The sequence below is a fragment of the Pipistrellus kuhlii genome, unplaced genomic scaffold (genome assembly GCF_014108245.1).
Source record: "Pipistrellus kuhlii isolate mPipKuh1 unplaced genomic scaffold, mPipKuh1.p scaffold_m20_p_3, whole genome shotgun sequence".
NCBI classification, from domain to species: Eukaryota; Metazoa; Chordata; class Mammalia; order Chiroptera; family Vespertilionidae; genus Pipistrellus; species Pipistrellus kuhlii.
In genome coordinates this window covers 96,699,821-96,711,669 of record NW_023425529.1, presented here as the reverse complement: position 1 = coordinate 96,711,669, position 11,849 = coordinate 96,699,821, and the positions used below count along the sequence as shown (strand labels likewise).

Here is an 11,849-nt window from a genome sequence, read left to right as displayed (position 1 = left end):
AGAGAAACATTTAGTGAAATAATTTAATCAATTAATTGCCTCCTGAACACTCCTCTACTAGGGAATTGAACCTGTAATCTAAATATGTGTCTATTCATATTTTGATAGGAATTTAATTAAATCTTTAGATTGCTTTGAATAATTATGGTCATTTAATACTATTAATTCTGCCAAGCCATGAGCATGATATATTCATTTATTTATTTGATTCTTCTTTGATTTCTTTCTTCCATATCTTATAGTTTTCAAAGTACAGGCCTTTTACCTTTTTGGTTAAATTTATTCTTAGGTATTTTAATCTTTTGATGCAATTTATATATATAAAAAGCCAGTCAGGGTTGGGGCCAGCCAGCCAATCGGCCCTGCCCCTGATTGCCCCCCAACCCCAATAGGGGTGGGGCTGGCTGGCCAACTTCCTGCAGCCCCTCCCCATAGCCAGCTGACCCCCATGGGCCCCCACCATCCCTCCCCATGCTATAGATCCTGGTTATGTTCTAGGAGACTGGATACTCCAGTCCTGTGGTGGAGCTGTCTCTATTTTCTTTCTTCTTTTGGCTTTGTCACCATCCCAAGAATTACTTCTCCTCTGACCTTATGCCATAAGGCCATCTCCTCTGATATGAGTGCATGTGTCTGTGTGTATCCCCAGAGGAAATGACCCCACATGAGGTTGGTGGTTGGGTGTCTCTCATCTCAAAACAAATACCATGTGCAGAGCGAAGCCCTGGTTTAGGAAAGCCAAACTCTCCCTTCATGTTAGCATTCTGCCTCTGAGTAGCCTGAGCCTATCCCTGCCCCTCTCTGGTCTTCAGTTTCACAATTGTGCATAAATGCATTGAGCAAGAAACTGCAGAAACTTGCACTCAGTGGATAGGCAGTCCAGACTACCAGATCTCTGGGAAAGGTGTTGTTGGGAGTGCCAGGAGCATCCTCTGACCTTCCTCAGAGGTTGGTGGTGCTCCAACAATTTTTTAGGCTCCCCTTCTTTGCAGCCATGAGAGGATTTTAGCATCACTTAACCTTGTAAACAAGAGAGGAGAGGTAGTTGCTCCAAGAGAAACTGAGGCTCAGCAATACTAGAAAGTGAAATGTATGTGGAATGGGTAAAGGTATGGGGTGTTTAGAATACTATGTGTGATGTCACCATTGCATCCACCATGGTGGATATGAGAATGTCCCCCAGGGATGGGAAGTTACTCATCTAAGTTCACAGAATTTGAAGGCAAAGCTAGAAATTTCCTTAAGATTGGATGATTCAGGTACAAAGAAGTGGTAGATTGCTGTCACTCTTGTTATGCCCAGATTTCATGATCCCAAAGGACCACCAGGGAGCTGAGTCTGATGCAATAACAGAAAGCCTTTATTCCATGCTAGCATGGGCTCTGTCCCACTTACACCAACAATGGCATGGCGGAAGATCCCGAGCTTCAACAGATCAAGGGGTTTATAGGAGTAGTGATGTCACTGCTTTGGCTGACCCTGATTGGTTGGGTGAGGGCTAGGGTGTAATGCCCAAGTGTCATAAACCCCAAAAACTACCAGGGAGCCGAATCCAATGCAATTGCAGAAAGCCTGTATTTATTTCGGACTAGTCCGAGCTCAGTCCCACTGACACCAGTGAGGGCATGGTGAGAAAGAGAAAGAACTTAACATATCAATGGGTTTTATAGGGAGGGTGGTGCCACTACGTTGGCTGACCTGATTGGTTGGGTTAGGGCTAGGGTCCAGTTACCGGGAACTGGCCCCGCCCCACCCTGCCCTCTCACCCCGCCCTGCCCTCTCATTCCCCCGTTGTCTTGAGACTTAACAGGCCCAATCATGGGACCGTTTGCACTTCTGAAGGGTGCATAAAGTTCCTCCTTCCCAGTGCCCTGATCTGACATTTTGGGGGAGTCCACAAGATGTGTCCAGTGGAGACACAAGACTACACAGCGGGGTCGGGAGTGTCCAGGGCAGAAGTGAGTCTTCCCCTGCCCCCCCCCCCGCCCCCAAACCAGTGTATGGGGTGTGGGGACTCCTGCAGCTAGAGTGGCCACAAACAAAATTTCCAGTATCAGGCAGGTTGAGTACGCCGTAACTTGAGCTTGAGGGGGTTATCTCGGTCTCGGTCGATGCTCCATCGGTTGGCGAAGTCTTCCCGGATCGCAGAGGAGTCAGCTGGCTGAACATGGGTGTGGTGGACCCAGGTCGCAATGCTGTGCACTTTGAGGGCGGTGGGCGTCGTCAGCACCACGATGTCCTTTCCAACGTGGCTCAAGCGTCTCTCGGCACTGTCTTTTGACAAAGACCCAGTCTCCCGGCAGGTATTGGTGGGGCGTCTGATCGGGCCAGCCCCGTAGATGGCCTGTAGGCATGGCCAAATGTCCTCATGCACCCTCTGGAGCAGGTGTCTTCAAACTACGGCCCGGGGGCCACATGCAGCCTGCAGAGGAGTCTGATACGGCCCGCCAGGTTTTTTGGGCAGTGAGCGCAGCCGAGGTGTTACAGTAGGAATTAGTTCATATAGTCCGGCCCTCCAGCTCTCTGAGGGACCATGATCTGGCCCCCACTTTGAAAAGTTTGAGGACGCCTGCTCTGGAGCCTTCTTAAAGAAAAAGATATTTCTTGGTTGTCAAATTCAGTTAGCAGTTCTGCCTTAAGATTGGGAATGATAGGCAGGGGCCTACCAAACATAATTTCATAGGGAGTGAAGCCTAGTGTATAAGGTGAATTCCTCACCCGGTAAAGAGCATAGGGAAGGAGAGCCACCCAGTCCTTGCCAGTCTCCATGGTTAGTTTAGAAAGGGTCTCTTTTAATGTTCTATTCATTCTTTCTACCTGTCCTGAGCTCTGGGGCCTATATGCACAATGTAATTTCCAATTTGCCCCTATAGCCTTGGCTACTGCCTGTGTTACCTGTGAGATGAAAGCCGGGCTGTTGTCCAATCCTATCATAGCTGGGAAACCGTACCTGGGTAGAATGTCCTCCAGTAGCTTCTTAGCAACCGTCTGGGCTGTTTCATGCTTAGTTGGGTATGCTTCTACCCATCCAGAAAAGGTGTCTACAAAAACTAGAAGATATTTATAGCCATACTTTTCCAGCCTTACCTCAGTGAAGTCAATCTCCCAGTGCACCCCGGGCTTTGTTCCTCTGAGCCGGGTTCCTTTTCCACTTGACCCGGCCCTTGCATTTGTAAGCTGGCAAGTTTTACAGGCTGATACAATTTGACTTATTTTGGCATCCAGTTGGTGAATTTTGATCTTAGCATGCCGGACCAAATCCTTTAGTTTCTGGGACCCTAGGTGAGTCGATTGGTGTATGTGTTTCAACATCGGGATCCCAAGCTAGTCTGGTAGCAGGAGCTTCCCGTCTGGAGCATACCACTAGCCTCTGACTTCCTTGTTCGTGGGGTGGCTTTTGATTTGCTCTAATTCTTCCTGGGAGTATCCGGGCTGATCCGGCAGAACTGGGTTCCCTGGGCCTGGCAATTGCAGGGCCAGTGCAGGGACTGCAATGAGGGCTACTTCTTTGGCCACCTGATCAGCCTTCTGGTTGCCCCTGGCTACAGGATTGTTGGCTTTCTGGTGTCCTGGGCAGTGGATGATGGCTAACTTGGCTGGGAGCCATAAGGCAGCCAGCAAGTCAAGTATTTCTTGTTTATTTTTTATAGTCTTTCCTTCTGCACTCAATAGCCCTCTCTCCTGATAGATTGCCCCATGGATGTGAGCTGTGGCAAACATGTATCAGCTATCTGTAAAGACATTGAGTCGTTTCCCGGCCCCTAGTGTCAATGCCTTTGTCAGAGTGATTAATTCTGCCCACTGGGCTGACGTTCCAGATGGCAGAGCCTCTGCCCATAAGGTGTCAGTCTCAGTTACTACTGCCGCCCCCGCGTACTTGTGCCCGCTTCTCATGAAGCTGCTTCCATTGGTGAACCATGTGGCCTCTGCATCTGAGAGGGGCTGGTCCATCAGGTCCTTCCGGAGTCCATGCACCTGTTCCAAGATCTCGGCGCAGTCATGTAGCTAGACATCTAGGTCGGGGTCAGGCAGGAGAGTTGCGGGGTTGAGGGCTGCACTGGGGCGGAACCGCACTCTGGGAGGATTTAGGTGGAGGCACTGGTAGTGAGTCATGCGTGCATTACTCATCCATCAGGTGGCTGCTTTAGAACTCCCTCAACCACATGGGGGGTTGTAATCCAGATTTCTTGCCCTAGAGTTAGCTTGTCAGCATCCTTCACTAGGAGTGCTGTTGCCGCAATAATCCTCAAGCACGGTGGCCAGCTGGCAGCCACTGGGTCTAGTTTCTTAGACAAGTAAGCTACTGGATGGCTCCAAGGCCCAAGGCTTGAGTTAAAATCCCCTTCGATACCCCTTTGCACTCATCTACAAAGAGGTAAAAGGGCTTTGTAATGTCTGGCAGTCCCAGAGCCGTGGCATGTAGGAGGACCTTTTTCAACTGATTAAAGGCAGCCTCCTCTTTCTCTGTCCATTCAAATGTTTTCCCCTCTCTGGTAGCTTCGTACAGGGACCTGGCAATCTCAGCAAAACTCAGAATCCAGAGACGGCAGTAGCCGGCCGACCCTAAGAATTCTCTCACTTCTCTTCGAGAGGTGGGTGTGGGGATCTTTAGGACAGTTTCTTTTCTGGCATCTGATAATCGCTACTGTCCGCCCTCTGAGATGTACCCTAGATAACTTACCCTCTCTCTGCATATCTGTGCCTTCTTCGCCGATGCCCGATACCCCAGCAATCAGGATGTCATCTACGTATTGTAGGAGGGTGAGGCCAGGGTGCTCCCTTCTGTACTCACCCAGGTCTTTGTGTGGTGCCTCATTAAAGATGGTGAGGCAGTCGTGTCCAGGTGAGTTGTCCGCTGTAGCCCTCCTCTGGATCATGCCACTTGAAAGCAAACAAGGGTTGGCTTCTGGGTGCTAGCGGCAGACTGAAGAAGGCATCCTTTAAATCTAATACAGTATACCAGATTATGGTGGGCACCAGGGAGCTCAAGAGAGTGTATGGATTGGGGACAGTTGCGTGTATGTCCATGACTCTTTTATTTACTTCCCGTAGGTCTTGCACCGGTCAGTAGTCATTTGGGTGAGGCTTCTTGACCGGCAGTAGGGGGGTGTTCCAGGCAGATTGGCAGGGAACCAGCACCTCTAGACTCCGCAGTCTCTGGATATGTAGCTGAATTCCCTCCTGGGCCTCCTGAGACATGGGGTACTGTTTGATCCTTACCGGACCTTCTCCCGGCTTTAGCTCCACTAGGACTGGGGTCCTATGAGCAGCTAGTCCTACCCCTCCTGTCTCAGCCCAGGCTGTGGGGAATTCTCGTAGCCATCTATCCATGTTATCCCCCCTTGGGAGCGCTTCCTGGTGGAGGTGGTACTCATCCTCTAGCCTCAGAGTCAGAACGTGGATGAGGTGGCCCTCGCCATCGGTGACCTGAGGCCCCCCTTGTCTGAAAGTTATCTGAGCTCCAATCTTGGTCAGTAAGTCCCGTCCTAACTGTGGGTAGAGGCATTCTGGTATTACCATGAAGGAATGGGTTACCCGGCCCATCCCTAAATCCACTGTTCTTCGGGTAGTCCATGAATACTGGTTCATACCAGTTGCCCATTGCACCCAGGACTTTTTTCTAGTTAGTTTTCCTTGTGGAGTGCAGAGGACCGAATGCTGCACTCCGGTGTCAACAAGGAAGTCAACAGGGGTCTCCTCCACAGTAAGAGTTACCCTGGGCTCAGGGAGGCGGTCCAAACCCTGACTCCCCTAATCAGTTCATCAAGCCCCAAGACCTTTACTCGGTCTGTCTTGCTTTCCTTCTCACTGCCTCTCTTAGGACATTCTTGAGCCCAATGCCCTATCATCTTGCAGTATGCACATTGATCCTTCTGCAGTTTCCACTTTCCTTCCCCGGAGGTCTCCTTACCCTTCTTTCGATCGTTTGCAAGCTGTCGGAGGTGGAGGTCCCGTTTCTCAGGGGAGTCCGTAGTGGTGGCCAACAGGATCCTAGCCAGGTCTAGGGTCTGCCTGTGAGCCTGTTTATCTTCTGGGGGCTCCCAGTTATTATACACCTTTTCAGCCACCACCACCAAGTCCTGCAGACTCTTCTCTTCCAGTCTATCTATTCTTTGCAAATTTCTCCTAATATCTGCAGCAGACTGGTTTTCAAAGGCTACAATAACAGCTGCCTTACTCTCAGGAGCCTCTGGATTCATGGGGTTATAGGAGCGGAATGCCTCCATGATCCGCTCTAAAAAGGCTGCTGGAGATTCATCTTTCTCCTGCTGAATGCTCCCTACCTTAGCCAGATTAGTCGGCTTTCTGGCAGCCGCCCGGAGACCCCCCATTAGAGCCTGGCGGTAGACCTGGAGCCTCTCCTTACCTTCTGCTGTGTTGAAATCCCATTCAGGCCTAGTCAGAGGAAAAGAGATATCTATCTGAGCCTGGTTGGTGGTAGGATTCCCATCCATGCCTGGAACCAGCTTCCAGGCCTCATTAAGGATCCTCTCCCTCTCCTCAGTGGTGAACAGGACCTGCAAGAGCTGCTGGCAGTCATCCCAGGTTGGCTGATGGGTAAAAATGATAGAATCCAACAGATTAATAAGTCCAGCTGGCTTCTCAGAAAACTCAGGATTTTGAGCTTTCCAATTATAAAGGTCGCTAGTGGCGAAAGGCCAGTAGTGATGGGGCTGATTGCCCCTCTCATCTCGGGGACCAGTGGCTCACAGGGGTAAAGTCTTAACAGTGGAGTTGGCGACAAAGGTGGATTGTTCCCTCTGGGCTCTTTGTCTGGTATACAGCGGGCTTCCCACTCTCCTTGTGGCGACTGCTTCCCTTAATGGGGGAGGGTCAGGTCTCTCCCCCGGCACCCTAGGGAACTGATACGGGGGAGGAAAAATTAATTCTTCTTCAGTTCCCCCCTGCAAGACAGAGTAGGGGGGAGCTGATGGCAGGGTGATTTTCTTCTCTGTCCTCTCGGTTCCCTGTGAGGCAAAAATAGGTTCTGGCTCTGAGGGGCACAGAGCCACGAAGGGCTTAAGCAAAAGGGTGGGTTCTCCACAAGGTCCTGCCCATTATAATGTATGGGAGCTGATCGGGGTAACCTGTCTTGGGTTGAGAGATGACACTCTGAACCCGGAGAATGGTAGGGAGATCGAATGTTCCCTCTGGTGGCCATCCAACATTGAAAGCTGGCCACTCACTTGAAAAACAAGTCTGCCATTTGTTCTTCCAGACCTCCATACTAAAATTGTTAGCTCTTTCCTCTACTTCCTGAAAATGATTAATCACAATGCTCAAAGGAGTAACCTGAGTCTGTCCCATAACATCCATACAGTGAGTCCATAAAATAACACATAAAATTACAACAGCCACCAGGAGAAGAACTCCCCACATCAACATTTTCAGTATTATAACAATTCAATACATTCAGATTTAAGTTTTTATAGCAAATTTACAAACAAGAGCAAACTGAAACCTTTCCCTTATACAAACAAACAAACAAACAAAGAACACAGGAACAGACGGGGACCCCCAAGAACAGCCTTCCAACTCCGTGGAAGCAGCGCCTAAAACTAAACAACGGCCTCATGCCAACTACCTCATCCTGAGAGGGAATTCTATGTCCCTCTTAAAGGAGGATCAAAACGTCTTTTGATCTCTCCGGCCCGTGGCCTTCAATAGTGAATCCACCAGACCTTTCGGGCACTTCCCACAGGGATCTCTTCACACACTTCTACCGCAGCCAGACAGGCTCTCCGGATTCAGAGTCCCTCAGTCTTGGAGATTCCGGACAAGGCCCCATATGTAATACCCAAGTGTCATAAACCCCAGAAACTATTAATACCAGGGAGCCAAATGCGATGCAATTGCAGAAAGCCTGTATTTATTTCGGATTAGTCCGAGCTCAGTCCCACTTATACCAGCGAGGGCATGGTGAAAAAGAGAAAGAATTTAACATATCAATGGGTTTTATAAGGAGGGTGGTGCCACTACCTTGGCTGACCTGATTGGTTGGGTTAGGGTTAGGGTCCAGTTACCGGGAGCTACCCTCCCCCCGCCCCGCCCTCTCACCCCGCCCTGCCCTCTCAAGGGTCCAGTTACAAAATGTAGGACCAGGAGTTCCACCCTGCCTTCTCATTCCGAGAAGTTAGCCCCGCCCTGCGCTTTCACTCTCACATAAGAGAAGCACCCTGTTTCCCCGAAAATAAGACAGTGTCTTATATTAATTTTTGCTCCCAAAGATGCGCTAATTCTTATTTTCAGGGGATGTCTTATTTTTCCATGAAGAAGAATACGGTACACATTTATTGTTAAATGAAAATAAAGGAAATTTATTACCTGTATATGGTACGGTAGTATGATAGTTGTCAATACAAACCAGACAAACTGAATCCTACAGTATCAAGAATTTACTCATTTATTCATTGACAATCATGTCATCATCTTCTGGAACATCATCATAACAATCCAATTCCTGAATTTCCTGGTAAATTTCTTGTGACTCCATTTCTTTCAGAATCACTGGACCAAATCTCTCATGTTTAGCCTAGGGGGGCCTTATTTTCAGGAGATGCCTTATATTTCACTCAGAAGGAAATCTGTCAGTAGGTCTTATTTTCGGAGGATGTCTTATTTTCGGGGAAACTCAGAATGTATGTGAACTGTTGGGAGTGATTATAGGGTTAAGCCTCAGACTGACCTGCTGGCAAAGTCACAAACAAGTCCCAACTTGGAGGGTACAGTCCTCTAAACATAATTAAGTTTGATCTTGTGACTGCTCTCTAGATCTTTCCTGGGTAGTTAATGGGCTGTGGGAGGTGCAGCAAGTGCTGCTAAAATAAGTGAAACTTACAAGAACATTGTAAATTACTGGGTTTACCTATGACTATAAAATAAACCATCAGCTTGCAGTCTGGATCTGTTCTGTGGCCTCAGCCAGGCACAGAAGATCCACTAGACCCAGCTTATTCTCTTTGTTTGTCTTCATCCTTCACCTGCCCTCCCTCAGGCTCACTGAATCCTTGGCTGTGCTGGTGCCCAAAACAGGGCTGAGTTCAGCCCAAGTGGCATTCAATGCAGACCTTGTTGTGGGGTCGAAATCTGGGTTCAAAATAAGACCACTGGAGGCTGATGATTAATTTAAAAAGCAGGCAAGGATTTATTGAAATAACTGGCCAGGACAGCCGTGAGAGCACCACATGCAGGTGGTCTCATACGACTGCATTGTTTCAGGGGTAGGCAGTCCCTTTTAAAGGTTCAAACCACAGGAATTTTCCTTTGTTCTAAATTCTAAATCCTAAAGACTAAATTCTAAAGACTGGGGATAGCCCACAGGGTTGGTTCCCAGTCACATTCTGCTGGACATTGGCATGTGGCCCTATCTTGCAATAGCCGATAACATAGAAGCAGAGCTCAGCGGTTAGTCTCTAAAGGTTATCTACAATTTCTATCCCTGAAGCTACTGAGTCAGTAGGAATAAATCTCCTGTGGTCCTGTTCCCAGGCAAGGGAAAATTGCCTTAGCCTCCAGGTCTCCATCCAGTGTTTTAATCAGATGCAAGAGCCAGACTTAGCAGGGTTAAAATTCAAACAACTGTTTTTACCAAAGTATGGTTGCCACTATATTTCATTCCCCACTGGTTTTATGTGCATAGTCAAATCAGTGACTCATCCTATTTCCTTTAAGGGCATTCTCTACTCTTTAGTTCTTTAGTTTCATAGCACATTTAGTCTTACTTAGCCCTGAACTTTCTCACTGGCTAGCAAAAAAATGTTCTTAAAGTTACCAAAACCCCTAGTACCACAGTTCCCATTAGTACTGTCCCACTGAAGTCCAATTCCCCTCCTGCAGGCATCAAGTCTCCTCCTGGCCTGTGTGGAGCCCAGGCTAGGGATCTCATGGGTGAGGCTTCTGGTTGCCAGGATCCAAGTTGTTTTCTGTGCAGGAGCTGGGAATGGTGTAGCCAGGTTTGAGTGCTGTTTACTTCAACAGCCGTGGGTGTGTTCAGGATAACAGTGTAGCATCCCTTTCAGGTTGGGGTGAGTCCTTGGGCAGTGAACTTCTTTACCCACACAGAGTCTCTGGGCTGGAAGGGGTGTACAGGGTCCACGGGAGCACTGGCAGTGTATCTGGAACAATGCATTTATGCGTGGCTCTCTGGGTAAACTGCAGAGCCTGTAAGGACTTGAGCAAGGGAATGGTTATGAATTCTAGCTTTTAGTTTCTTCCTGACCCCAGGAAGGATGGAGGGAGGTCTATCATACATGATCTCAAAAGGGGGGGAGGGGATCTCTCTGGGTAGAGTGTACACATGGCCCATAAGAGGGCGAAGGGTAGGGGGTTGGTCCAATTTTCACCAGTTTCCAGGATAAATTTAATTAAACTTTTTAGAGTACTGTCCATGTGTGTCCTAAGGCTTGAGCTATATTTTGATATACCTTGCTACAAAGGCCGGGCTGTTATTTGATCCTATGACTACTGGCAGCTTGAATCTAGGTATAATCTCCTGGAGTAATTTCTTGACTACTATAGAGGCAGTTTCTGCCCTATGCTTCAACCTAATCTGAGAAGGTGTCTATAAAAACTAGTATGTACTTGTACCTCAATGCTGGTGGCTTAATATCTGCGAAATCCACCTCCCAATGCTTTCCTGGGGAATTTCTTTGGGCCCGAATTCCCAGGGGGACCCTCTTAGCATTTACCTTGTTTAGCATTTACCTGTGCACAGACAGTACTTCTAGTGACTATACTTTTACCTTACCTAAGCTTTGTAGTATCTGCCTCACAGAAGTTCAAAAGTCTTGGTGACACCTAAGTGGGTAACCTGGTGTAACTGGGCAGCTAACGTCTGACCTAGAGCCTCTGGGACCAACAGTCTGCATCTGGTAGGGTCCACCAACCATCTGGTCCTTTGATGGCTTGCTTCTGTTCAGCCAATTCCTTCTCTTGTTTGGTGTAGGTCGGGGTCCAGCAGGGTTACTAAGACTTGTAAAGGCCCCACTGGTTTTGGGCATCTTTCTTAGCAGTTTGGTCTGTGACTCTAGATATTTCCTCTGGCTTCAGTTGTCTCCCCTTTCTGATGTCCTTTGCAGTATACTATTGCAACTGCTTTTGAAAGTCAGATGGCCTCAAATAAGGCTAAAATAATGTCTTTTCTGGCTGGAGTTGGTAACCCTCTTTCCCGGTGGATGGCACAGTGTCCCCATCAAAGGGCCTAGATTAAGGCCAAAAGTTTACTGATGTTTCTCTGTTCAGGAACTGTGCCCAAATGGTGTGGCCCATGGTGACTACTGCTGCCCCTGTATATCATATCCCATCCTGAACATAACTGCTCCCATCAGTGTACAGTACCTCATCTGGTGATGACGGCAGGACATCTGTCTGTACTGTGTCTGTTAGCTCTTTGCAATCATGAATGGGTTCCTCTGGATCATCTGGAAGCAGGCTGGCAGGGTTGATGGCCAGTGTCTTATGGAACTGGATGCAGGTCTGGTCCAGGAGGAGAGCTTGGCACTGAGTGATTCTGGTGTTTGACATCCATCTCTCTGGAGCACTTGAAGGAGGGCCTCAACGGCATGGGGTGTTGTTAGGGCTAGCTCCTGGCCCAGAGTCTGCTTATCTGCCTCCTTCACCAGCAATGCTGTGGTGGCCACTGCCCAGAGGCACACTGGCTACCCTGCTGCCACATGGTTTAGCCTCTTAGACAGATAGGCAACAGGTCTCTTCCAGGGACCTAGAGTCTGAGTGAGAACACCTTTGGCAATGCTCCTTACCTCACTCATGTAGAGGTGGAAGGGCTTTGCGACATCTGGCAAGGCTAGGGCAGGTGCTGAGACGATAGCCTTCTTTAGCTCCTCAAAGGC

At 48.6% G+C, this 11,849-nt stretch overlaps 1 protein-coding gene across 1 annotated transcript; it reads right to left on the bottom strand.

Moving 5' to 3' along the window:
* Window positions 1-2,053: 2,053 nt before the first annotated feature.
* Window positions 2,054-7,317, bottom strand: LOC118729590. The gene is given in 8 exon segments (XM_045587778.1): window positions 2,054-2,344; window positions 2,599-4,133; window positions 4,136-4,327; window positions 4,330-4,730; window positions 4,732-4,827; window positions 4,829-5,751; window positions 5,784-6,706; window positions 7,188-7,317. Coding segments are annotated over 8 exon segments (4,491 nt in total).
* Between the last annotated feature and the right edge of the window lie 4,532 nt (window positions 7,318-11,849).